The 25,561-nt window shown below is 41.1% G+C and overlaps 1 protein-coding gene across 1 annotated transcript; it reads left to right on the forward strand.

The window, feature by feature from the left end:
* The first annotated feature begins 546 nt into the window (after positions 1 to 546).
* Positions 547 to 25,472, forward strand: ccdc85al (coiled-coil domain containing 85A, like). The gene is made up of 4 exons (XM_034094745.2): positions 547 to 1,235; positions 2,605 to 3,703; positions 22,837 to 22,894; positions 24,710 to 25,472. The coding sequence occupies exons 1-4, from the start codon at positions 984 to 986 to the stop codon at positions 24,726 to 24,728; spliced, it is 1,428 nt and encodes a 475-aa protein (XP_033950636.1). The 5' UTR covers positions 547 to 983; the 3' UTR covers positions 24,729 to 25,472.
* The last annotated feature ends 89 nt before the right edge of the window (positions 25,473 to 25,561 follow it).

Below are 25,561 nucleotides of genomic sequence, written 5' to 3' on the forward strand. Positions count from 1 at the left end.
GGTGCTGGAGTTAACTGCTGGAAACTGATGGTTGTGCTGCGTTCATGGCTTGGCTCACTAACTGGGACTTTGGTGTGTGTGTTCACCAAAACCACTTTTTAAACAGAATATCTTGCCTATTATATGTATGGCAAAATCCATCGTTTGAACTTTAAAAACTATAAAACATTGTAACACTGTTAGACAACAACTGAAATGTACTTTATCCTACAATCTGGGAATGGGTATTAGTTTATAATAAAAACACAAAAACGAAATATGCTATGAAATTAAAGTTAAAGTCTGTATGCACCTACGTTTTTAAAGTCTTAGTTTATACTATAAGTGTTTCCCTGGTCAACACATTACAACAATACTGCATTTTCCCACTTGCACTTAAAACAGCCAGAGTGCAAATTAACTCAGCATTTCGCACAGCTTGTTTAGAGTGTCTGTGAACATTAAGTGGCGCTGTAACCAAGCTGTATTTTTGGTGGAGCATAAACCCCTGGAGGGAGAGAGCAAGAGAGAGGGAGTGAGAAGGGGGAGAGCTCTTCCCTCTCTTCTTTCTCTCTGTATGTTTCTATCGTGCACAGCAGACTCTCCCCTCTCTCCCTCGCAGTGTGCTGGACCTACAGGCGGCAGGTGTGTGCATCCACTGTCCGCGGAAGCTTTTCTCACTTATTTGGGACCGATTTTGGATACAAAACCGAGACGATAACTCACACTGCAAGCACTGTAATGTGGCTGTGAGGATGTTGCAGTGATATACAGCAGAGCAGCTTTCCCACTGTATCGCGCTCAGCCGGCATCGTCAGCTGTTGCTCTAGCCGAGAGTGGAAGTGTCGCGAGCGAACTGAACAAAAAAGGCCAAACTATGCGACTGACTTTCTGCCGGTAACCGTTTTACACCTCAAGTCGACCAGGGAGCGGATGCGAGCAGACGTTGCCAACGAGCCTCGGACTATTTTCTGCTCTTTGTCGGTGCCGGAGGAGCCCTGCCAATGGAGAAAGCAACTCCGCCGCCCCAGCCCCAGCCCCAGCTCCAGCTGTCGATAGCGAAGACGGAAAGTCCGGCGGAGGACGTCTCCGGCCTGACCGACGAGGAGCTGCTCAAGTGGGGCAAGGAGGATCTGGTGCGGCGGCTGAGGCGGTCCGAGGCCGACAAGATGAGCGTGATTCTGGACCACGGGAATCTCATCCGAGAGGTCAATCGCAGCCTCCAGCTGCACTTGAACGAGATCAGGGGGCTGAAGGTGAGGAGGGGGCGCGCATCGGTGAAAGATGAGATCATAGGTTTGGAGCACACCTGAGAGCGCGCATAGCAGGATGGATGCTCTGCTTTTTAGTGAACATGGTGTGAGAATAGATGGTATTATCGAAGTTCATCGTGCAGGCCTGCATGAGAGTGTGATGTAGGTGAATGAACACTGTGTGCACACATACTTTATAGTATGCTTAAAGAGAGTTTATAGATTATATTTAACTTCCTGGAAATACATGAAGATCAAAAATAGTTAAATTAACAAAGAAAGGGAAATTATTTACAAAATGTATCTCTAAACTAAAGGCTTGACGATATTAAACAGTTTTATGTGAAATCATAGTGAAAAAAACAAAATGTAGCAAAATGTAATATAACAAATATTTTTACAATTGAGTTTTTTAATAATTTTAATGATGCATATAACCACATCACACAGCCTTACCCTCAGTTTATAGAACAACAAAGCAAGTTAAAGTGCTGAAAAGGCCATTGAAATAGGAGTCCATCCTTCTTATGCTCAAGTGAAGATCACGTCTCTCTGTTCATAATGCCAAAGCTCAAATCTGGAGTCCAGATTTATTTCTGTCTGAGCTACACACACCTCACATTCCCAGACAATCCCTGCATGTTAATCTACAGCATGTGCACTACAATTTGCCTTTAGAACAACGTGGCATTTGCTTCAAAAGTCTATGCAAGCATTCTCCTTTTCCATAACCTTTGTACTGCCTTCATATTCCGCACTGCTAATAAGAGGGTTGTGGAACAGTGTCCACAATATTTGCAGTTAAAGCTGAGACCCAGCCTGAGGTAGCCTCAGATGAAACACATGGGGATCATTTGCCTTTCTTTCAGAGACCTCGTCACCTCTCCACACTTCCACGCTGCTTAATTACACAGGAAAGAGCTGGAGGGTGTGAGAGGGAGGGAGCGGGAGAGCAAGGGTATAAAGAAGGAGCTCTCGGGGAGGTGAAGGGGAGATGTTTAAGTAAACGTTGCTAGGTGTGAAATGTATGGGGCGTGAGATTTCACTGCTTTCAGTTTTATGTAAGGCCCTCTCCAATCTCTCAGTCTACTTCACGTTGAATGGCACATAGTGAGGCAGTGCTTTTGAGGGAAAAGATAGAGTGGATTAGGATTTCATTTCATTATGATTGCATACAGCGTACTGAAATCTATAAAAGAGCAGTGAAATGGATTGAAAATGGAGAATTGTTGTAGCGATTTAGTCAGAGTTAAATCAATAGAAAACAAATTCATTAATTTTATACCAAATCCAAATCACATTTGGTTTCTATCTGCTCCCTAATGCCAGTTAAACTCATTTGTCTATTGTGCTTTCCTTCCCATTCCCTCAGGATATTAACCAGAAGCTGCAGGAGGACAACCGCGAGCTGCGGGACTTGTGCTGCTTCCTGGATGATGACCGCCAGAAAGGCAAGCGTGTATCCAGGGAGTGGCAGCGCTTAGGACGCTACAGTGCCAGCATCATGCGCAAAGAGGTGTCCCTCTACCTCCAGAAACTCAAGGAGCTGGAGCTTCGGCAGGAGGAGGTCATCCGGGAGAATTTGGAGCTGAAGGAGCTCTGCCTGCTGCTTGACGAGGAGAAGGGGGTGGTAGGTGGAGGAAGTGGCGGTGGCGGAGGAGGAAGCATAGGGGGAGGGAGTGTAGGGATGGGAGGGTGCCGCAATTCCATCGACAGCCAGAGTAGTCTGCTGCTGGTGCCCGGGCAGGGGCTCCTGATGAGAGACGTAGGGGACGGGAGCAGCACCTCCAGCGCAGGAAGTGCTGACAGCTCGGATCACCTTCACCACAAGCAGCCTCACCTGGTTCCAGGGGTGGGTGGGGTTGGGAGCAGTGGAGAGAAAGGGAGCCCGGAGCTGGTGCACAAACCCAGGTGTAGCAGCATCAGTGGAATAGGAGGCGGGGGAGACAGAGATGTGTCCAGCCCTGAGCACCCTGCAGGACGCCACAGGAGTACCAGCCTGGAGTACCCGTACACGCTGCCCCAGCTCCGTCGCCCCCGCTGCGGCTCCATATCCGTGCCTGACCACAGTCGAGTCATGCAGGGTCTCAGCCCGGAAAAATACGGGCGGAACGTGGGCCGACGCAGTCCGGAGCAGCACCCCAAGCACCACACCTCTGACCTGCTCCTGGGCCAGAGGCAGCACTTCCTGGGTCAGGGGGGCAGCGGGGAGCTCTATCAGAGGCACCACAGGAGCAGCATCAGCAGTTTGGGCTGCGGGAGCCCCGAGCCCAGGCAGGCACATTTAGGGGCCCCAGAGCACCACGAAAAGGGATGCGTGGTCCAGGGGGGCAGCCCTGAAACTCATAGGCACCAGTACAGTCTGAGCCCCGACCATGTGAAGTTTGGCAGCCCGGTGAGAGACGGGCAGAGGAGGCCGGCTGGAGACGAGCTGTCGCCAAACCATCGGGGCATCTACAATGGCATGAATGGTAGGTTTGTGTGTGAGTGCATGGGGTCAATCTATGTCTCAATTTTCAAATGTATTCACAAACGTTCTCATGCGCACATACCCTTATACATGCAATTTTTGTTTTTTTAACTGCATCTAGGAGTTTCTCGATTTAAACAATATCCAACAACAAAGTTTGGTTACTTTGTAATGAAGCCTCGTGGGAGTTGTTGTCTTCACCAAAAGGTCATTGGGGTTAGGATTCTCCGGGGTTAGGATTCGTTCAGTGTTTATTGTTCGAAAGGTTTGAAAGGGGAGCCGAATTATCCACAGCGTTCCCCTCCTTTCCATAACAAACAAAGCACCTTCAAGTACAACATATTATGTGTTTCCCCGAGCAACACAGGGGCTGTGAGCTAATTGCTCAAATGTAGTCAGCTTGTTTTTATGATTAGATCCAGAAGTCAGATGATCTTAAAATGTAAAGTTGAAAACATTCCAGATCTAAATCATTTATCGTAAAAATGTGGCTTGAAACTAGATAAGATCCAATTTATAACAGCTTCTAGCTAAAGTTTGCCAAATTGTATAGGTATAAAGATATTTCTAATTGTGTTCAGCCATTTGAATGCAGAAATGTTACATGTTATACCTTTAAATTCACCAGATGACATTTTGAATAATCTTATACAGTCAAAGTCTTACATGAACTCAAGACACAATCTCTGTAAAAACTGTTAAAAATAATTAAATAAGGAAAATCAACAAAAGTGTTAAAGGCGATTTCAGTAGAACACATTTATTTTATTGAAAAAACACAGATACTCTTCCTCGTTCTGACTGTTGCAACATTTACAGCATTATTGATTTTTTTCTGGCGTCTCGAGAGGAATGTGGGTTGGCTCGGTGGATGAGAGAGAAAGTAAAAGGGAACAGATTATTTGATTATTTTTAACGTTCTATAAGTTGAACATATTGGACTCAAATGAACCATGCTCAGATATCAGTGTAGCGTTGCAACGTTGCAACACACGTGCGTGCACCTCTTAAGATGATAAATTACCTCCAAATCTTTCCCGTCTCGCTGATCTGTTCCCAGTGAGATCAGGGAGAGTTAAGGGTGTCAGAGAGAAGGAGGAATATCAAAGTACCAACTTGGCTGCTGTTTAAATACCCCACAGTGGCTGATAATGATTTCTGGAGTCTAGGGGGAAAAAAGTGCTGAGTGGCACAGAGCTGGCAGAAGCTAAAGGACAAATTCCTCAAGGTGAAATATCTGCCTGCCTTGGCAATACGAAGCTGAAAATACAAGAGAAACAGTGTACACAGAGCAGAGTGATTCCTGGAAGAAGTTCAATAACCTCTCATGTAGTGAGGCAAATAGTTAGTCATGTGATATTATGTGCAATTGTTATGGAACAGTAAGTCATTTTTGCTTATTGATTATTATGTCTCCTTGTAAAAAAGACAATTGCAAAGCAAAGACAAATCAATGCGTGCTATCTTTGCTAACATTAGCATGACCTTAAAGGGGCATTCTACATATTTTTCGCATTGGAAATCAGTTTACTAGTTACTTGGAGTATTTATTGTAAAAACGGTTGTATGGCATCTGTAGTTTTGGGGCTGATTTACGGAGTCTGACAAATGATGATGTAATTTTTATGTCATCTGGGTTTTTTCCCCTTGTTGGTTTGAAGAGTAAAAATACATTAATTGACAGAACTAATCAAACAGAAGTTGTAGAAAATGAAGACATCTTTTTATTTGCCAGACGTCAATGGTCTAAAGGACCATTTTGAGCTGAATTATGGGAAATTATTTGTGTTTTTGGACTCAACCCATACTGGAGAACAATGTTACTTTACAAGAACTTGGAAATTTAAGATTTGTTCAACCTCTTATTAAAATCTTACATAAAAAGCTGTTTTATGATGTCACACAACAATGGCAGTACCACTCGAGGTGCACACTCCAAATAACAGAGCATCAACCGAAAGTAGTGTCGCCAATGCTATTAGACCCTGATTATATTGGCAGCTACCGAGTAACACATATTTATTAACTTAAAACAGCTATCTATCTTTTGTTTTTTCATAAAGGGCCAGAAGTCCTGTTGCAAAAGCATAACTCCTTCGCAGAAAGGAAGGAATATAATTAGGTTTATGGTACAAAACAGCCATTACAGCCTTAGAAATTACAGTTTGCGCCAGATTAATGCAAAGACACAACTTTGACTTGGATCATCATTCTGTTTCTATTTTATCTGTGTGCTCTGTAGCTCAATAAGTGATTTGAATCTTGATGTAACCTGAAACCCGTATGATGTCTGCAAAAAGGCCTCACCACGGTAATGCCTTGCAAATCCTTAATTGGAAATTGTTGTGAGTGCACACGGGAAGTCACTGGCCCTCGAGTCTAGTGGTTTGCCCCACTGTAGCATGAGTGTTGTGAACTACAAGTCAAATGCATGCAACAAATCGCCTTAAACCATGTTCACAAATATTTAATTGAGCCTTTGTGTGAGAAAAGAGTGAGTGTGTGTGTGTTGCTATGGAGTAATATTGGTGTATCATTATAGTTATCTGTCAGAATGGCTGTTGATCACTATAACAGATGTCCCCACAGGGCCCTTATTCCTCAACTGACCTCACAAGGCCACCAACCTCAACTGTCACAACACAGTATAAAAGTGACAAGGCATACAATATTAGACAAGCGGTGCACATACTGAATGTATTGCTTCTAAATACAGTGATGAAAATAAAGAGTATTAATAGAGCAACAAGTCCTCCAACTCATACGATCAAATAAGTCGATTGTTCAGCAGCTTATTACGACCTATAATCACTTTTAAAGTTTAGCACCTCTAGTGGTCGTGTAATAAACAAAAATTTGCGGCAATTGCAAACGCTCCGGAGGGTCGTATATTCACAAATAACCCTCTCTGGAAAATCCTAAATTGTAGAATAGTTTGGCCATTAAAATGCTTTTTGATTAGATTTCTAGCGAGAAGTGTATATTGGAATACACGTCCAGTGGATTTGAAAAATCTATAGTTTGATAGATATTACGAAGATTAATTGAGGTCTCGCCAGGAGAACGTGTATGTCTTTGCCCCTATGTAAAGTTAGTGTCAACCCTCACGGGGTGAAAATAGTATTTCCAGTCTCGAAGTTTTCATAATAAAACCGTATTCCCCTCACTGACAAATGATTTAACAGTGATATCTGCAGTACTCATCCACTAAAAACACATCAGTTTATCCTTGTTAATTACACGACATTAATTGGTTTAAATTGTGTACAATGATTTTGTGTTTTTCCCATAGATGTTTCCCTTTTGATTCCGAGAGACCCATTTCTTTTTTCAGAGGTTTTCAAACTACCCATAATCCTCAGCTATCGTTGAAGCTCAGTGATTGGATGTTTTAGCAGCAATGCACGTTGGGATATGGTGTTTATGCGATGTGAAATCCGAAAACATACAAAAAAAAAAGAATACTTTATTTCGAGTGTGCTTGCTTTTCTCTTTGGAAGTCATCACATACCGGCATTGTAATACACGGTTCGGCTGCATTAAGTATTACACATCTGCCGTAGTTCTCTATTTATAGAGCCCTGATGAGAAGACTTCTGGACAAACTGGAAGAAATACCGCCAAAACTGAATATGTGACGTGGATCATAAATATATCAGTAATTAAACAACATCTTCAATTTCTCTTCGCACAATACGTCTCTTTGTAGTATCAACAGTAATTCGGCTGACTTTTATATTTGATCCAATTGGTAGATAGGTAATATTTACACCATAACGGTGCACAGTTTATAGAAAGGGACTTGACATTTTTAAAGATATTACTGATTTTCTTTGAATTAAAGAATGTAAATACTGAGTTGAGAGAATAGTCAGGGGTTTTGGGTGATGGGAGACACATCTATGGAATCACTCAGAATTCCAATAGCTTACCATTAAATGATGGATATACCTCAGACATTAATGTGTAGAACTACAATATGTGAAATAATATAGCAATATCCTGTAGAATTATGTGGAAACATGAATAAAACTACACATCTTCAGATGTTATACATACATAAGTGTCCTACACTAATAATACAAAGTCATTATAGCATTGTAGGCTGTCTGTTATTTGTAACATCTTCATAAAGTATAATTTATTGTGTTAACACTGTAAACTTGACAGTTTTTTAACCCGCACCGCCGTTAAAGCACGTTATTGAATTCTCTACAATGAAACAGTTTAGTGCAGGACGTCCAAATATATTAATAGGAAGATGTGCAAAACAAATAAACTAATAAGGCTTTATTTAAATATTAAAGAATACTTTAAGTTAAGGTCTTCTTTTGAATAAGAAAAAAACTTTGGGGGTATCTAGAGATAAATATTAAGCCTGCAAAGTACTTAACGTCTAATATATTACATAGTTTATTTTGGTACTTGACAATCACTGTAACTAAAGTCTGCTTTAAGGGTTGTATATATTTCACATCATTAATCAGAATCTGCAAAGTAACTAAAATAAATGTAGTGGAGTAAAAATACCAGGTTAACCTCTGAATTGTAGTGGAGTAGAATTACAAAGCAACAGTAAATTGCATGTTGTACATGCTGCTGTAACAAAAAAATTTCCCAACTTGGGATCAATAATGTATATCTTATCTTATCTTAAGATGATCGATGGCTACTGCCATATTTGCAAAATTTGCCTCTGAACCTTGACAAGTGCATGTTTCAGTCCAGTTTTGGATAGTCTGCCGTGGTTTCATTCCATTTCAAAGAGCTGTTTGAAGCTTGGCGTAACCTTGGCGCACTGCCACTCCAACATCCAATCACAGAGCTAATCACAGGGTTTGTCAAGCAAAGCGGGTGTTGTAGTCCCAAACGATAGCTGAGGATTATGGGTAGTGTAGTGTCTTCGGCCATCCTAAACTCCCAAAAAACTATTTGTTTCTCCAGATCGAAGGTTAAAAACACAAAAGCATTGTACACAATTGAAACCAATAAAGGTTATGTAATTATTAAGGATAAACTGATGTTTTTTAGTGGATGAGTAAGGCAGATATCACTGTAAAATAATTTGACAGTGAGGGGAATACTTCCGGTTTTACTATGAAAACTTAGAGACCGGAAATACTGTTTTCACCCCGTGAGGGTTGACGCCAACTTTACATGGACGCTGCCGTCAATTGAAATGAATAGGGGAAAGATGTAGTATATACACATTCTCCTGGCGAGACCTCAAATCATCCTCTTAATATCTATCAAACTACAGATCTTACACATCCACTGGACCTGGATTCTAAAAGTACAATATACACTTCTCGCTAGAAATCTAATCAAAAAGCATTTTATTGGCCAAACTATTCTACAATTTAGGATTTTCCAGAGAGGGTTATTTGTGAATATACGACCCCCCGGAGCGTTTGCAATTGCCGCAAATTGTTTTTTATTACACGACCACTAGAGGTGCTAAACTTTAAAACGTGACTATAGGTCGTAATAAGCTGCTGAACAATCAACCTCTTTGGTCGATTTTTGGAGGATGACAGGCTGTAATAGAGTGTATTGTAAAGTAGGAGAAGTAAAGAGAGCAGCTTTGTGGCCGTGTCCATGTGTCATCCTCTGACCCATCCTGACTGCAATGTCCATTTTTGGACGAAGAGGGAATTAAATTCCTGTGACGATGTAGTACACTCTACTCACTTGGATTATCCTCTAAGCCCTTTGAACAGTATTATTTCATTTTTTATCTACTTGCATGTGTGCGCGCGTGTGTGTGTGTGAGAATTGTATGGATGTGCCAGAGTGTCCCATCCAGGGTCACTGTAGTGTTGTATCCAAACAAAGAAAAGTCTCATGTTCCCGGGCCACTCGACAGCTCAGGCCGTTTAAATTCCTGACAAAATCCAAAATGAAAGCAAAACAACACTCTGACCTCTACGGCCTTTTACTACACACTGCTTCTGCATGTTTTGGGAAGCTCATCACACGTTTACCCCTTTCACACTACCTTAGCGCTTATATGCAGGGTTTTAAGCACATGATAAGCTGCTAAAAATAGGCAATAGACTGCTTACCTAAACTGTGGCCTCCATTGCATTTCATTCATTGTGCACAAACAGAAGTAATAATAATAATTGTACTATTTGGCTGGGTGTCAGCAGGTCCCTTTTTTCCCCTGAGTAAATGTCAAATCAACAACTTTATGCAATTGCTGTAATGCGTAGATGTTTATCAATTTTCAGGAGTTCTTCAAAACCTTGATAAGCAGGACAGCATTTGTGAATCATGACAAATTGCATCTAATTCTGGGACGTCTTGTGACCTTTACGTGATTCACTGTAGAGTCATTTGTCCGGGGAATCAATGCCGATTGTACGTTTTCCAACTTGAGACTAAAGGCCAATGTTAGTGGGTTGTTTGTCTGGTCGGAAAGGGACTATATTGTGTGAGGTTTAAAACTGGGAGTAGGATATGACCCCCCCAAAATAACTATAATACAAATATTAAAAATAAGCCTTCCATCCAACAAAATACATGAACCAGTAAATAACACTGGCGTACCTGAAAAGGCATTAAGACTATTCAGGGAGTATAAAGTGAATATATTAATTGAATGGTCCTGAATAGTTCCTGAATAGCAACTAATGTTATCCTGATGTTATCCTGTCCAGAACAAATATGTCCATCTCTTCATGTGATAGACTTCCCCTTGGTAAAAGATAATCAGCCATGAACACTGTAGTCTCCTGACCCAGACTGTTCGCTAAGCCTATAGGATCTCTGCGCTACAGAGGGTCTTTTTCAAAAAGACGAGAGACTTAATCATGTTTTCTGCTTTGGCAATCACAAGTTCTGCATATTAGCCTAAGCCACTCAGATGATGGGGGGGGGAGGAAAAAATTGGCTGCATGGGAGAAAAAAGATACTACAGTGGGTCACACACACACACACACACACACACACACACACACACACACACACACACACACACACACACACACACACACACACACACACACACACACACACACACACACACACACACACACACACACACACACACACACACACACACACACACACACACACACACACACACACACACACACACACACACACACACACACACACACACACACACACACACACACACACACACACACACACACACACACACACACACAGCTTCCTTTAGATACTGTTGCTACGATACATAGACGTATTACGCTTTATATACATGAAAAGTAGTATGAAAACAGTTCCAGGTTAACCACTCACACTGAAAGTTACTACATTTCACACTGAGGTAAAGCCACAATGGCTTATCATCTCAAGCCAGCAATAACTTACTTTTTCACCTGCAATAACTATCTTTAGCAAATGTTTGGTCGTGTCTACATGGTATCCCTCGATTTAGATGCCTGCTTTATATATAAATAATTTACATCTTTTTCTATCGCCAACAACCTGCAAGCTTTTCATTTTCCTCTGAGGCTAGCAAGTACCAACAACACCGGACACTCTGTATTTGGTTTTAAACAGCAACTCTGGTTGTTATATTGTTTCCCAATTCCTCTTATGATAGCAACGGCAGAGTTATTTGACACTCTTTCATAACTAGGGATAGCTACCGAGGGAAAACTTGCTATCCTCTTCCTGTTTTGATTGCGCAATGGTCGTTTCCTTTTGTGCAGTAAATCGATCCTTTCTCGGTGGTTAACAGAATATTGAAAGCAATGCTAGTGAGGATAGGGAACTAATGTAACTATCTGTTTTCATTCTTCTATAACTTCTGTAGCCATTCTGCAATCAACATTTACTTCATTATAGAGCGAACATATTGGTCATTACCACTTATGTTATGGTAGTTTTTAAATGGAAGAAAACTCAAACATTTCTAATGGAAATCCAACTTCAAACACTCGATATTCCACAAACGACAAGCGTGTAGAGTCTCAGCAGTGTTATTCATGCCTCCCTGGAAACAATTGACCTTTTTCTGAAAAGCAGTGCAGCTTTCATTAAATTGGTGAGGTATTTTCATTTGCTTGTGTTGTGTCTATTTGCATATGTTTTATTAATGTTGAGTGCATCAAGCTTTCTGTGCCACCATCATATTAACTTAATAAGAACTGACAAACACTGGCAGCACAGTAGCATTTTTCCTGCTATTTTATCTGATCGAATTAGCAAAGAACATCCGAGTGTCTCATTCATTCTCCTATTAATTGCATCAGCTGACACGATCCAGCTCCTCTGTCTGTTATTAAGAAGTGCTGCTGCCTGTTTGCAACAGGAAATCATCGCTGAAGCTGTGGCCTCAGATAATGTTCTCCCTCTCCACTGTCACTATGAAAGCCAGGATATCTCTCTTTCTCCCTCCTTCCATCCTAATTGGCTGCCAGTGTGAACAAACAGCTGTCGGACACAGAGAAAACTCTGATTTCAAAGCCCTCTTTCTGGAGGAGTCCGGAGGATGTGCTGTTTGCCAAGCTTGGCTGTGGAAATAGGGTTGAGGAAGTATTTGAGTGGATTACTGGATGGTTTCTTCTCTCCCTCTCGGTCCCTCTCCATTTTCCTCTCTGCAACACATCTTCTCTTCTTCCTCTGATTCCACCCTTCGGTCCTCTTCTCGCTCGTTCGTCTGCCAGGGCGATGGATGGAAAGCATCCCCTTGACAAATTGTGAAGTCTCACAGCCTAAGCGACATTTGAAGAAACTCAAATGTTTGTCACAGCTGCATGGCATGAAAGGATTTAGGGAGAGTTAGGCTGCTGTAATTCAAATGGATTAGTATTATTACCAGACAACCTTCATCTTTATTGCTTCCATCCCAGTTTTTCCTTTCTGCATTAGTTTAGCTCACCAAAGTAGCGTGGTGTTGTGTCGGTTGACTTGTTCAGACTACGAGGGTCAGGATACCAGAAATATAGTTGTCAATAAAACTTTATTTATTGAAGTTTCTTGGCAAAAAAAATATTGTTTTAATAAAAATGTGAACATCTTGATAAAGCTTTACTTTACCTTGGCCCAATAGTCTTTTCATTCTTACTGAATAGAGCTTGAGTTCTTCATAATGTAACTCAATGCTTTTTAGCTGTTAGTTCCGTTTTTAGTTAAGCAGGATTGTGAAGCTCCCCGCATGCCAACAGGAAACAGCTAATGTTAACTTGCTCTTCTCCTGCCGTTTTCATCAGGATTTGTTATTTAAATCTCTAGTGACTGGTTGTCAAATGTTCTAAAACTATTACAACTTATTTTCCCTTTCCATTCATCTGACTGAGCCAATAATGGCAGTGATGCTGCGAATTGGAGGGGGGGGGGGGGGGGGCTTACAGAAAAAACAAGTGCAGATACGTGTACTTTTTGAATCTACAGTCGCTCCATTTTCATTCGCCACTGAGAAACTCTTATAGGAATGAACGGGGTCCCGCCTCCAACGCTATATCCAGTTCTCTTTATACATCCATGTCTCAATCCTTAGTTTCTATCACTGCAGACTATATATAAAACCTTAATAATGTTCTACAAATATCTCTCATTCACACTTGAGTAGGTATTCTCTGTTTTAAACCAGTGAAGGAATGAGAACAGGTTAAAAGCTCCAGCAGTCTTTCAAATCCAACAGACATTTTTTTCTCTAGGTGGATGTCTTTTTCGCATCCCTTTTAAATGCTATCATGGCATTTGAATTTTTAATCACACCTGAGACCAATTATCCCAAACACCCTTGCCTATAGGCCATCACTGCAGCCATTAACCAGGGAGTGCATGATTAGGCATTTTGTTTATCTACCTCTCGTGCATATCATTGTCATTCCTAATCAAGCCGCCCTCAGCTCCGTCTCTTTTATAGCTTAATAGAGCAAAGACAGTTATTTTGCCTGTTTGCCATGTGATACTCAAATAATGCGCACTACGTTTTGGTCTTATATCTTCAATACCAGCTACATTTTCCTAACAGTAATGTCAATGGGAAATGGAGTGTGAAATGTCTCTAACAAGAGAACAAAACATATTTTTGGAAGGAAGCAAGGACAATGATTATACGCTACAGATTTAACCAGGATGAACATGTGTGTCATGCATTTTGGCACTCTGGTGGATGTATCCATTATGATTTGTCGTTAAAATTTATTTAAACAGATCATTAAAGCGGTATTTATGAACATGTCGAACAGCTGGCTGTTTTAGGAAGCATCCAAACATTTCCCTGCACCAGCAGCTCCACGGCTAAGTAGCTGTGTGAGTTATGAAGGAGCCAGCTTGGCGTGTACTAGCGTCGCTCCGGCCCAAACCCCAGAGGTATGTGACAAATGTTCCACAGAAGCCCCAGTCATCCGGTAGACACGCAAACCCAGTGGAATGGGGAGCAGTCTTTGTCCTCTCAGGTCGTGCCAACGGGGAACGGCCCACTGAGCTAAGAGGAGATTAGCTTGCGAGGCCAGGTAATTAACTGGAAGTTGAGTGGCTGCCATGCACGAGGGCAGCGCCGGGCCTCAGGGAACCTCTGTCAAAAAGTCACCAGCAGTAACCACATTTAGCTTGTGTGCCATTTACTTCAGCTGTGCGTCATGAAGAGAGCTGGCAGTCTGAGGGTATCAGGTGGGAGTGAAGGAGGTGGGGGGGGTGACAGACAGATGTAGCCAAGTGCACAAGGTGCTCAGAGTTATGTTTGGCTCCTATCAAGATACAAGGAAGATCTGATGATACTGTAAAAAGAGTGAGTTTGCTAAAGAGCATTAAGAGAATATTGGCCACAATGTTGGGATAATATCTGATAAACTGCTTCATTCTACCAACCTGTTGGGTAAAATGACCACAGTCAGGGACCAGTTGGGCTGTAATTACCAATTATTTTCAGTATCTATTGAACTGCAGAGTAATTTCTGGATTCATTGATTTGCAAAGTCAAGGGTGATGTCTTCAAATGTGTCCCTACTACTTAATAATCTGCTATGCACAAACAAAATCAGTTGAATCAGTATATTAAATATCACTGTACATAAATGAGCCAATTGTGAGGACTTGAAGAGAGGACAGCATCCAAGCTAAATATGTTTAAATTAAATGCTTCCCAATCCTCTAACATTACAAAATAAGTGGCAGAACTCTGATCAACATTATTACCTTTATGAGGGGATTTACTGTTATGGAGGCGAGTGTCCCTTATGTACATGGTGGGCATTAACAAACACATTAACAGCCATGTACTTAAAAAAAAAACAACATTATCCATCATGCAGTTTGTAAGAGAAATTAGAACACTTTTCTTCCTTCACATTAAAACTATTTAACTCATTGACGTTCTTCATCAGCTTGTGCCAAGTACCAAGCGTGCATTGTCTTATTAAACCATCAGTTATGTCTTCCATATCTGACAAAGGGATCTGACTAACGTTAGCTGACATTAGCCCCCAGAAGCTGCCAGACAAGATGTGGTGATATTGGTAAAACAGACAAGTTCATTAAATCGAGCAACAGTGCTTTTATGAATCTGTAAAATAAAGTGTGTTTCTTCTTTAAAAGGCTGATTAATGTCGCTTTAAGCTCTAGACTATTAAGAAATACCAATACAAAGTTTCATGGCATATTATTCAGTAAATCAGCAGCCCACATTTATAGAAACTATTAAAAACAATTAACATAGCAGCTCAGAAAATTACCGTCTACTGCAGTTGAAAGCAACACAAGAATTCCTTCAATTACATTTCTTACCTGCAGCTAAAGCAAAGCCGGATGAAAGAGGTCATTTTTTTTCCGTAACAGTAAAGGAAACGAGCCAGTCTGTCTGGAGCAGTTGGGGGTAATGGAATTGATTTAAATATCTCTGGGAGGAGATCTCACAGACCAAAAGATCTGTCTGAAAGAGAAGGGATAATGATATAAATATAATGACGGTGTGCCAATCATTCCACCTGGGATCAGCCCATCCATCCGAGACAATGGGAGCCGCGCACGTTCCTGTCTGTCATTCCTGTCAGGAATAACGTTACATCAAATGCACATAATGCACAATATGGGCAGGAGATTTATGCCCAAATGGAGAACTAGATCCTGGGTGTTGTGAAAGGGAGGGATAATAATGTTGTCAGCTGCAGAGGTTTTGACACGTTACGTTCCCGATATGTTATCTCACGTTCTATCCCTGTTGTAACAATGGTAGCAGATGGCGAGGCTGTAAAAACCATCAGAGCGATGGCAGCAGCAAAGCAGCTCATCGCCGCTGCTTGATCAGAGATACAAATGCACAACAGATAGACAAGCTAGCTGTGCATTAATATGAGAGCCAAGACTATTATTCTCACTTCTTTAAAGAAATAGTTCACCTGTTGTTTCTGAAACGATTACTCACCCTGCTCTGAATTCTTAAACAAAACAGTAAAAGAAGTTTATTTTTTTTAATGAATTGAAGTTAATAGAGGCTGCATTGAACAACAGCAAAACATTATAAAAATGTCTGTTTAGAAACTCTCCCACATCTCGTCTGTTTATGACATGATTGAATTAGTAATTGTGAATTTCGATAGTTAATTATTTGACAATTTACAAATGTTTTGGGTTCTTCATTTACCTTGAAGTCAGAAATATATAAATACCGTACATAGGCGCTAATGTCAGCTCATCTCTGAGGCGTGAAAATCGGATGAAATATTAACAGCATTTTATATTTCAATGCATTATTCTATGATACACTACATTTTCTGTCTTAATACAAAGGGTCTTTTAACATGACACAACCAGAGAAGGATTAGTTGTTTTCACCAGGGAGACGAGAGCCAAAAACAGTGTCAGAGAGTGTAAACAAATGTTGGCCTCAGGACATGGGTCATGGAGGTCCGAAGGCTTGTGAGATTTGAGGGGAGAGAAGCCATTAAAAGCAGATTCTCTGCGCTGGAGGAAGCAGCAAAGAATCCTGGGATAATTGAAATCTTAACATCATTCACAGCTGGGGAAATAATGCATCTTAACCACACCCATCTCCCACACACATACATCAGAATCTCTCATAATCCTGTTGTATTATTTAACAGCACTGAGGAGTGATGGGTGGTGACATGTTAAAATGGGACAACATCAGTTTATCTTGCAAATGTCCGCTTAAATATTTAATTTACCTTTGAGAGTCATAGGAGGATGCGTACAACATCAATGCGGTTGACAACATGAGCCTTTGGAAAACATGATGTGGGGGTTTGAACATGGAGGACAAAAGCAACAAAGAAGAGTTAAAGGCTGACGTTGTGACGACATCTATAAATCTTTCAGATGGAATTTTGTTTATTCCTGATCTGCTGATCTCTTTTGATTAAATATGAAATGCCATAATAGTTGACTTTACAATGTTGCTTTCAAATTCCTGCGTATATATACACAATGTGACGCCTATATACCATGCATGACTTTGCACGTGGTTGCACGAGTCAGCTCTCCCTTTTAAAATAGATGTGTGTAGATCCATTTGACTCTCCCTGGGATCACAAAGGCAAAATAACAATCACACAGACACACGCACGCACACACACACACACACACGCACACACACACACACACACACACACACAAACGCACGCACAAGCCCTGATCAGCCTGCCGGGCTCCAATTATCCAGCTCTCCTCCAATGGGTTTGGTGTTTGGTGCTCTCCTCTCTCCACGGTGAACTTCAGCCTCACAGTCAGACAAACTGCAGAAGCCCCGGCTTCCAATACTTGGTCGTTCCTACCTGCTGCCATCACTCACTTCATCATAGCTCTTACACAGTAGTCAGAAGACACTTACCATAAAATAAAGCATCATAACTTTTCTCTTATTCCCTTATTTTCATACTCTTAGTCTTATATGACAGCTAATGTGAGTTTAAATATTAACAATGTAAAATTAAACAGTAGGATAGCAGCCATTGATTTAGGGGAAATGTGCCTCTAAATCACCAAATGGGCAAAATGGCAATGTTCCGTAGACTAAATGAAAGTCCAGCGTTGAGTTGAGCTTCAAAAGGTTAACTTAAAACATTTTTAAAAAATTGTTTACAGATTAAAGCAATTCATTAATTATATCATTAGTGATATATAGAGGTTCAAGTATACAGATTTGTGAATTTTGGACATAAAGCCATCTGTTTCTTGCTGCCTTTATTCTTAACGTTGAGCTAAGCTAATGGCCTCCCAACTGATGCTCAAAAAAAGCAAATCAGTGTATATCCAAACATATGGAACGATTCCTTTAAAACAAAAGACCCAACTTGTGTTGTCCCTCTTCAGTATATTCATCTGGTGTTCTTTAGTGAGTCAATGCATCATTTTCTATTATCATAAATTGTCTTAAAGGCGCCCAATTGTGCTTTTTTGTGATTCTCCCTTTCCTTTAGTGTGTTAAATAGGTTTCTGTGTATGTAAATGGTCTGTGAATACTACATTTCCCAAGTTCCCTCCAGAGAGAGTTTCTCTCACTCGCGCTTCACATTTATATGCGAAGGGGCGGGACAGCTCTAAGCGGTTGACCAATCACAACAGAGCCGGCCAGCTAACCAATCAGAGCATACTCTGCTCTGGTTTCAGACAGAGGGTCAAAAGAGGTGCAGCAACACAGGCAGTAGGACAAAAAGAAAGACCGTTTTGAGGCACAACATTCAAATATGAACCTGGAAATAAGCCCATTAGGGCACGCTTTAATAACATCTGCCATTTGAAGCCACTTTGCAGTAGTACACCTGTTGTTGAAGTCATGCAGTTATATATGTATCGTAGAAAATGTCAAAAACGTTTTTTCGACAACTTCAGGGCAGCCATTATGTCCATGAATTTCAAAATGCCAGCCTTGAAAATGCCAACTTAAAGTTTTAATTTCTTTATACAAAGTAACTCACCCTTTAATTGATTCTGTTACGGTGTATGTTGGAAGCAGGACCCAAATGCAGATATAAACTGAAAAAACTCCTTTATTTCAAGGCTAGGGATATAAACAAAGACAAAACAGAACACTCACCGACGAACTAGTCATGACACAAGACGAACCAACACTGAACACAGGAAGAGAACAGACTAAATACAGGGAGGGGTAATCACAAGACGAGAAACAGCCGGGCAGGGGAGGAGAAACACAAGGACAACAGGTGAACACAATCAGACAACTAGACACACCAGGGAAACTAATGACAGGCGAAAAACACAGGAAGAAGGACCAGACAATATACAAGGAGGAAAATACCCATAACCAGACATACAAAACTACAAATGTGACAAAACATGAGAATCCTGACAGATTCAAAAAAGAAAGACAAGCCACGAGGGTATATCTCCATCAAGGACTGACAGCTTATGCCTCCATGACTGATTACCAGTGTAGCCAATCAGCATATCGGTTGTAAAATCTAGTGCGGCAGAAACGACCAAAGTGATGAAATTCCCCGGGGGCTGAAGTGGTTTATCGACTAGAAGTCTGGACTCTCAAGACTGGGGCCCTTCCGTGCGACTGACCAAACATTGACTTGAATCCTTAACTATTCTGCGTCGTTTCCTCTTGGTGTTCTGTGCACTCTGTATTATGCATTCAGAGACTCATGCTGGAAGAGTTGCATGTAACAGCACTGACTGTAGTCGCCCGAGGGACGTCAAGACAAGTAGCTCTCCTACATGGCCGCCTCCCTGACTGGCTGACTGTCTCCCTGATTGTCTGACTGACTGCTAGCTAAACGGAAGGTCACTGATCTACCATGCATCTCCACAGGCTTCACTGCGCAGCCCGGCTGAATAATTTATATGGCAGATTTTTAGGAGATCTGAGAGAAATTACCTTGCATTGATCCTGTTAGTTGAGAGAAGAAGAAGAAGAAGAAGAAGAAGAAGAAGAAGAAGAAGAAGAAGAAGAAGAAGGAAGGAGTGAGGGGGGGTTGACAGATCATAGAGGATTGAGAGATGAATATCTGTGAGGAGAGAAAGTTTATGTGTTGATTGGGTCGATTCAGACATCAATAACAATGTGATTACTGGTTCGGACAAAGAATACGGATACATTCATTAAAATTTTTGTCAGAGCTGATTTTGATCACAGCTTCCTTTTGAATCAAACTTATTGCACCAACCTTCATAGAACTTGAATTTGCAGGATTATGAGTGGAATGGAGTTAATAATTGGTGGCTGGCTCCAGAGGGAGAGTTCTTCCTCTACCCGGAGCAGTGATTTATGCAGCGTGGGAGCAGCTTCTCCCCGGCCAATCTCCCAGATCTCTTTGTGGGAACATTTAGAGGCTTTCACTCGAGCTCTGGTGTACAGAGGTGAAATTTAAAGGGGCTTAAACTCTACATTATTCTCGAGTAATCACATTATCTATAGCCTCGACTGTTGCTCTGACCCACACAGACTCCTCTTCCCTTTTACACATCTCTCACATCCTGTTAAATCCAATTTTGGTTTTAACGCCCTTCTCATAACTAAATCAACAAACACGGGCCAAATTTGCTGTATGTTTCTCCTTGACGGGGTCACATGACAAGTTTTATCAGACATTGATCACTTTAAAGATTCTCTTGGATTGTTGTGTTAACAGGAATGCTCCATCACAAAACAGCAGATAGTAATCTTGTGACCTGTGTGTGTGTCTTTGTGTGTTTGTGTGTAACTAGAGACCTTGACACAGCAAATCCATTTAGACTAATTGTTATTGTGCTTGAGAGTGAGATCTCAGACCCAGAACGGAGATAGCTTGATACGTGGAACAAAAAACTGAATTTTTCTTGCGTTTATTTACTCAATACGTTTGTTGTAGTGATTTCCATGTTTTCTTAGGAGTTGTATTTTGACTGTATCCAAGGCTAATTGCTAACATTGCAGTTGTATCTACTTTGGTGTACATGTAAATAAAAGATTATGCAATGACAGGAACATATTGTGCAAGTTTGAAACTGATCTGGACGTCCCCACAAGATAATGAGCTCAGGAACAGGGGCGGGGGCAACCTTCATACGGCAAAGTTAATACAATGCCTTGCAGACATGTGATTATTGTGAAAAATCCTCAGGAACACATCTGGTCACTTACCTAATATTTATTTGGCCTCAATAAAACCAACATGAATCCATGTTTCAGGACTCCAGCATCCATCCAAAAACATATTCAGAAACTGCTTGGATGTCATTGCTCGACTCTTCTATGTTTTTTAAAATCTAGCAGAGCATGTCCAAACAAAAACAATTTTACCATTTAAATAGCTAACCGCTAAACTTCCTGTGGACTTTGTTTGTGTTTGAGAAGGAAGTGAGATGGGATCATGTATAAACCACTCTCTAACCAGTCTATGAGCTCCACTTTAGCTGTGAAATCAATTCCATTCTTCACACCCTGACCTCCATACGAAAAACACCCTCCAGCCCACCTCTGCATCCCCCGACACTTTAAAGGAGTTTTGATATCTCGCTGTGCAGTTTTGCACCCCCCCTCTTCACTCCAAAGATAAACAAAGCAAGGAAAAGGGCAGGGGACTTAAGGAAGGTGGCTACTGGAACAGAACTCGGCGGATGCGAGCATTATGAATCTTTAATAAGAAGTGTAAGCGCGCCAAGGAGAGGAAATGTGGTGAAAACATGATTATGGGCTCATGGGGAGGAAATGATTGGTGGAGAGAGAAAGAGCGAAAGCATTATCAAGCATGGGGGGTGATAATAGAATTGTTTTGAAGGACAAAGGAGGTATAAAGGGATAACATTTTCCTTTCAGAGCTTGAACTGCTTAAGGCAAAGGCATTTATCGACCGTTTAACTGTACCAAGCTCTGAACAGAACCTCACAGTAAGTTTAAGGGCCAATACTGTGTATCCTATACTTTAAAACAGCTTTAGATGAACACCATTTACTTTGACATTTGTCTTGGTAAGATGATTTAAAGCAGCACAAGAGTTTTTGGTCCAGATGTCAAGATAGAGTCCATAGCCTGTCTTGTGTTTAAGGATAGTAATGTTTATAGCGATAGTGTGATGTCTTACACTTGTCACTGTGAGATACTGCAAATACAATTGTAAAGCCCATGATTCGATCTCCCGTGTTAAGCCCCCATTTGTCTCCTGCTATTGCTCCATGTTATCTCCTCATCTTAAATTTGATACACTTTGAGATTAAGGTCTAGATAAATCAGTCAGCCTGTAGGTGTGTGTACATTATGACTCACATTTTCTTCGAAGGTTGTTGCTGTCGCTTGCACCATTGCAGCAGAGATTGAAACAAACGAGACGAGGGTGTGGAAAAGTTGTAAATGCTGCTCTAAACAACACCATTTAAAGAACAAGGCCGTGAACCGTCTGAGTGAGTGTTGTCTTTCAGTGCATTTTAAAAGCTCTTCCTCCCTGGCATCTAAATTGTAAAGTTTGTAACAAAATGATATGAGCTTTGTCACTCATTCTTAGCAATAATAATTGATAACACATTACACACGTAAAATAATGGTAGCAACCCATCCATGGATACAAGTTGGACAGTACTGTGTGTACAACTGATCCAATGACATACAAATAAGCCAGAAGCTAAATTGATGTAATAGTTCAGTGAGGTTCTCCCAACTGTCCGGGTCAGAAATCCGACTTCAGGGGGGTTTCAGTGGACATTTCGGATTGGAAATTCGGACTTCCCGGTACAAATTGAACACCCAATTAGATTAAAATATGGAGCCCACTCTGTTATTAGCCTAGCTTAGCATTAAGACTAAAATCAAGTTAGCCAGATCTCAGCTCTGTGCAAAGTAAACAAATCACCAGACAGTAACTCTAAAGCTCACTAATTAACACGTAATATATACTTTACGTTTCATCTGTTCACAAACCTTAAAAACTGTCATCTGAGTCTTTGGAAATTTCAGGATTTGGCAAATTCTTCAGCTATTCATCAGGGGGTTCCGGCTTGTGTTACAGAAGTGCTGGGCTCAAAGATAAAGAGTTTAAATAGTTATACCACGTACCTGAACTTGAAACGGAGTCATGCTAGCTGTTTCCCCGTGTTTGCAGTCTTTTTTTTGCTAAGTTTAGCTAATCGCTTCTTGACTGTAGCTTCTTACTCAATCAAGAATCAATCTTCTCATTGTTCGCTGATTATTGAGGCGCTCTTATCCTGTCAAAACAACACATTGACATCTCGTCTCTTCCTTTTTCTTTGTTACAGCTTTGATATCAGCCGGCTGCTGCACCAACAACTGTAGAAATGTCAAGCTATGGGACAGGTAAGAACCTCTCTCGACTTTGTCTCTTTTTTTTAATTTTGCGTTAATTAAAGTCTTTAGAAGAAGAACAGCCATTGAAGGTCATTGTGTTTGTCAAAATGACCACGAGGGGCCCTAATCCTGTAATTAGCTCCAATTATTCCATTTTAACATACAGACCTCTTCTTTTATACAAAATCTTTAAACATATTCACATTTAGCAGTTGGGTTTTAGGGTATTTGTGATCACAATAAGAAGTCTCTGAGTCAGGACCTTACAAAATAATAAAAATATTTTCACTCTGTTCTTCCGCTAATCATTAGGTGATCAACACAATATCTCAATTTATATTCTGTTGTGATCCCATGCCACTGCAGGGTCAGTCCTTGTGTTAGCCGAGCGTCCCAGCTCCAGATGAGTAATGTGTTCGTAAGCTTGTTCTGGCCCAAGTGTAATCACAGTGGCTTTACAGTGGGACTACGGAGATAGAGGTGACCCAATCCTGTCCCCGTGCACCATCCCACATCTTCAATCAGGTCCCAGTGGGAGGGCGAGATGGTCGTGTTAATATTTAATAACTGCAAGACAAGACATACCTCCCTGCTAGCACATAGCCACACCCCCCCCCCCCCCCCCCTAGCCAGAACACACGCACATACATATGTGCATAATTCACACACATGCTCATGGTGGTTCTCCCATATATGGTGACCCTTTCTCCTTAAGGTTGAAGTCTTCCTTCTTTTCTTTCTCATTCACATCCTCGTTGCTTCTGTGCCTCATACAAAAATATCAATGACTCAGGTGAGGAGCAGAAGATGAAAGTTTACTTTATGTCAGTAGATTTGCGAGCTCAGAAGAAAAGCAAAAAAAGGATGTGCTAACAATGCAGAGTAAAAGTCCCTGGTCTCTGTGCTGTGGAGGAGACAGACCCAGGATCTGTCATTGATAAGCAACACAAAAGCCTGCAGGAACGTACATCATATTTACTTAGAACTACTTGCTTTCATATGATTTATGCTCTATATCTATCTATCTATCTATCTATCTGTCTGAGACATTGTGACTGATGGCTTTATTTATGGTTAAATAATCATATTCTAATGCTTTATATTTCAGGGACAATCAAAGACCATTACATAGGGTAGCCAGATTGGGAAAGATCCCTTTGGCAAATGGCAAAATCCATTTCTTAACAAGATATTACCATTAGCATTTGATGGATTATTGTAAGAATTGAATGTTGCCTTCAAGGTTGAATTCAGTGTTGGAGAGGTTGGTGACAGCCTCAGTAAGGCCTGATAGGAACTCCCAAAGGCTACCGTTGTAAAACCAAAACATACATTTTTTAGTAGATTATTCATATAAGAATGTAGCACACACATTGCACTAAATTCATTTTGTATTAATGAGCAATTTTTCGTTTGTATCAGCAAGGGGAGGTGGGTATAACCAGCTGTTTCCTTTGTCTCACTGACTCTCCCTTTGCTTTTCTTCTTTGAGTTGGAAAATGGGGGGGAACAGCAGGAAGTTGTAATTACAATGAGGAAAAGCTAGCAGGCTAACACACATTATTCTAGAATGAGTCAACTATTGGCAGGAGGTAACCAATCAGATTCGACTATGTCAATTCGTAGTCTGCGATAACCCTAACCCTAAAATGTAATGACATGTTTGTGTTATTCCAAACGTCAATAAAAAACAATTGAAAATGAATTTCCACTGTCTATGAAATCCTGTTTCTACCGGTAACCTAACTACTTCTTCTTTCCGTAAGGCCCCACAAAAGTTACACATTATTAAAAACACATGTTATTTTTGTTCTTGTTCTACAGCTTTGATGCATCCTCTTGACCCACACCTGACCAGCTAGGCTCCTCATACGGAGGGGGGGTCACAGTGGTCCAGCCCCCCTGCGTCTCTGGCCTTGATAGAAACGAGGACCGCCGGACGCCTTCCTCCAGGACTGAGAACGGTCTGTCCTCCATGGCCTCTTCCATGCCCTAAAACTGACTGCCTCCATGTTTTCATTTCTACATATCGAGAGTTTGAGAGACACGGGGGAGTTTTGGTGGAAATGCTATTAGTATGGTTGGTAAAACTCACAAAGACTGCCGCAGCTAAATGGATTAAAGTGGATATCTCTCCCTTCCAACTGTGACGTGGCTACCTCCTGGACAGTACCCAGAAAAAAGGGGAGAGACGCTGGGGGTGGGTGAGAGAAGATATATAGGACTGCACTGTATGTGCCACTACCCTCTGTTTACAAATGTTACACCATTGGTGGAGAAGCACATAAATGAAACTTTCTATACCCTGCCGGATTCATTTCCCCTCCCTGTTTATCCGCTCTCTGCCTCCCTTCCTTCATCCTCAGAGTGTGTAATGGGACTGGTGTAATCTAATGTTCTGTCTCTTGCTCTCCACATACAGCGGATCATGTGATTGCCAATGTCTTTAACGTTTTCAGCCATTTCAACTGAATTTAAAAACAAAAGCATATTTGTCAAAGATGTTCTAGCAAAGAAAAGAAAAAAACCTCTTCCTGTGTCTTAAACCGAGATGGTCATCATTACTAGCTGCTGACAGATGTTCTAGTTCTATAAGATGCAATGTTCAGGTGTAACTTTTCTTTTTTGTATTATCTTCTTTACTCCCTTGAAGCGCTATATTGAAGCTGGGGAGAA

Source organism: Pseudochaenichthys georgianus, chromosome 1 (assembly GCF_902827115.2).
Source record: "Pseudochaenichthys georgianus chromosome 1, fPseGeo1.2, whole genome shotgun sequence".
Taxonomy (NCBI): domain Eukaryota; kingdom Metazoa; phylum Chordata; class Actinopteri; order Perciformes; family Channichthyidae; genus Pseudochaenichthys; species Pseudochaenichthys georgianus.

Excerpts from the sequence above, each read along its gene's own strand:
- ccdc85al (XM_034094745.2), top strand. The coding sequence starts at position 984 with ATGGAGAAAGCAACTCCGCCGCCCCAGCCCCAGCCCCAGCTCCAGCTG. Across the intron at positions 1,236-2,604 it reads ACGAGATCAGGGGGCTGAAG|GATATTAACCAGAAGCTGCA; the intron begins GTGAGGAGGGGG and ends CCATTCCCTCAG. Across the intron at positions 3,704-22,836 it reads CATCTACAATGGCATGAATG|CTTTGATATCAGCCGGCTGC; the intron begins GTAGGTTTGTGT and ends TCTTTGTTACAG.